Raw genomic sequence first — 625 nt, 5'->3', positions numbered from 1 at the left:
CAACACCGTCTACCACTGCATCAACACCGTCGACCACAGCATCAACACCGTCGACCACTGCATCAACACCGTCAACCACAGCATCAACACCGTCAACCACAGAATCCACACCGTCGACCACGGCATCAACACCGTCAACCACTGCATCAACACCGTCAACGACAGCATCGACACCGTCGACCACTGCATCAACACCGTCGACCACTGCATCAACACCGTCGACCACAGCATCAACACCGTCAACCACGGAATCAACACCGTCAACGACAGCATCAACACCGTCGACCACTGCATCAACACCGTCAACCACGGCATCAACAGCCTCAACCACAGAATCAACACCGTCAACCACTGCATCAACATCGTCTAGCACAGCATCAACACCGTCGACCACAGCATCAACCCCGTCGACCACAGCATCAACCCCGTCGACCACTGTATCAACACCGTCAACCACTGCATCAACAGCCTCAACCACAGAATCCACACCGTCGACCACGGCATCAACACCGTCGACCACAGCATCAACAACGTCGACCACTGCATCTACACCGTCGACCACAGCATCAACACCGTCGACCACTGCATCAACACCGTCTACAACTGCATCAACACCGTCAACCAC

General features: G+C 55.0%; 1 protein-coding gene across 1 annotated transcript in view; it reads left to right on the top strand.

Annotated features, from left to right (window-relative positions):
- Positions 1-2: 2 nt before the first annotated feature.
- Positions 3-625, top strand: part of LOC106881016 (SCO-spondin) — a gene marked incomplete at its 5' end in the record, with an annotated part of 70750 nt that continues 70127 nt past the window's right edge. The window contains one exon of the mRNA XM_052965950.1: positions 3-577. Within this exon, the coding sequence (XP_052821910.1) occupies positions 3-577 (575 nt within the window). The remainder of the gene's footprint in view (positions 578-625) is intronic.

Source organism: Octopus bimaculoides, chromosome 2, assembly GCF_001194135.2.
Source record: "Octopus bimaculoides isolate UCB-OBI-ISO-001 chromosome 2, ASM119413v2, whole genome shotgun sequence".
NCBI lineage: Eukaryota > Metazoa > Mollusca > Cephalopoda > Octopoda > Octopodidae > Octopus > Octopus bimaculoides.
The sequence above is the reverse complement of the archived record's forward strand: the minus strand, read 5'-3'. Positions and strand labels throughout refer to the sequence as shown.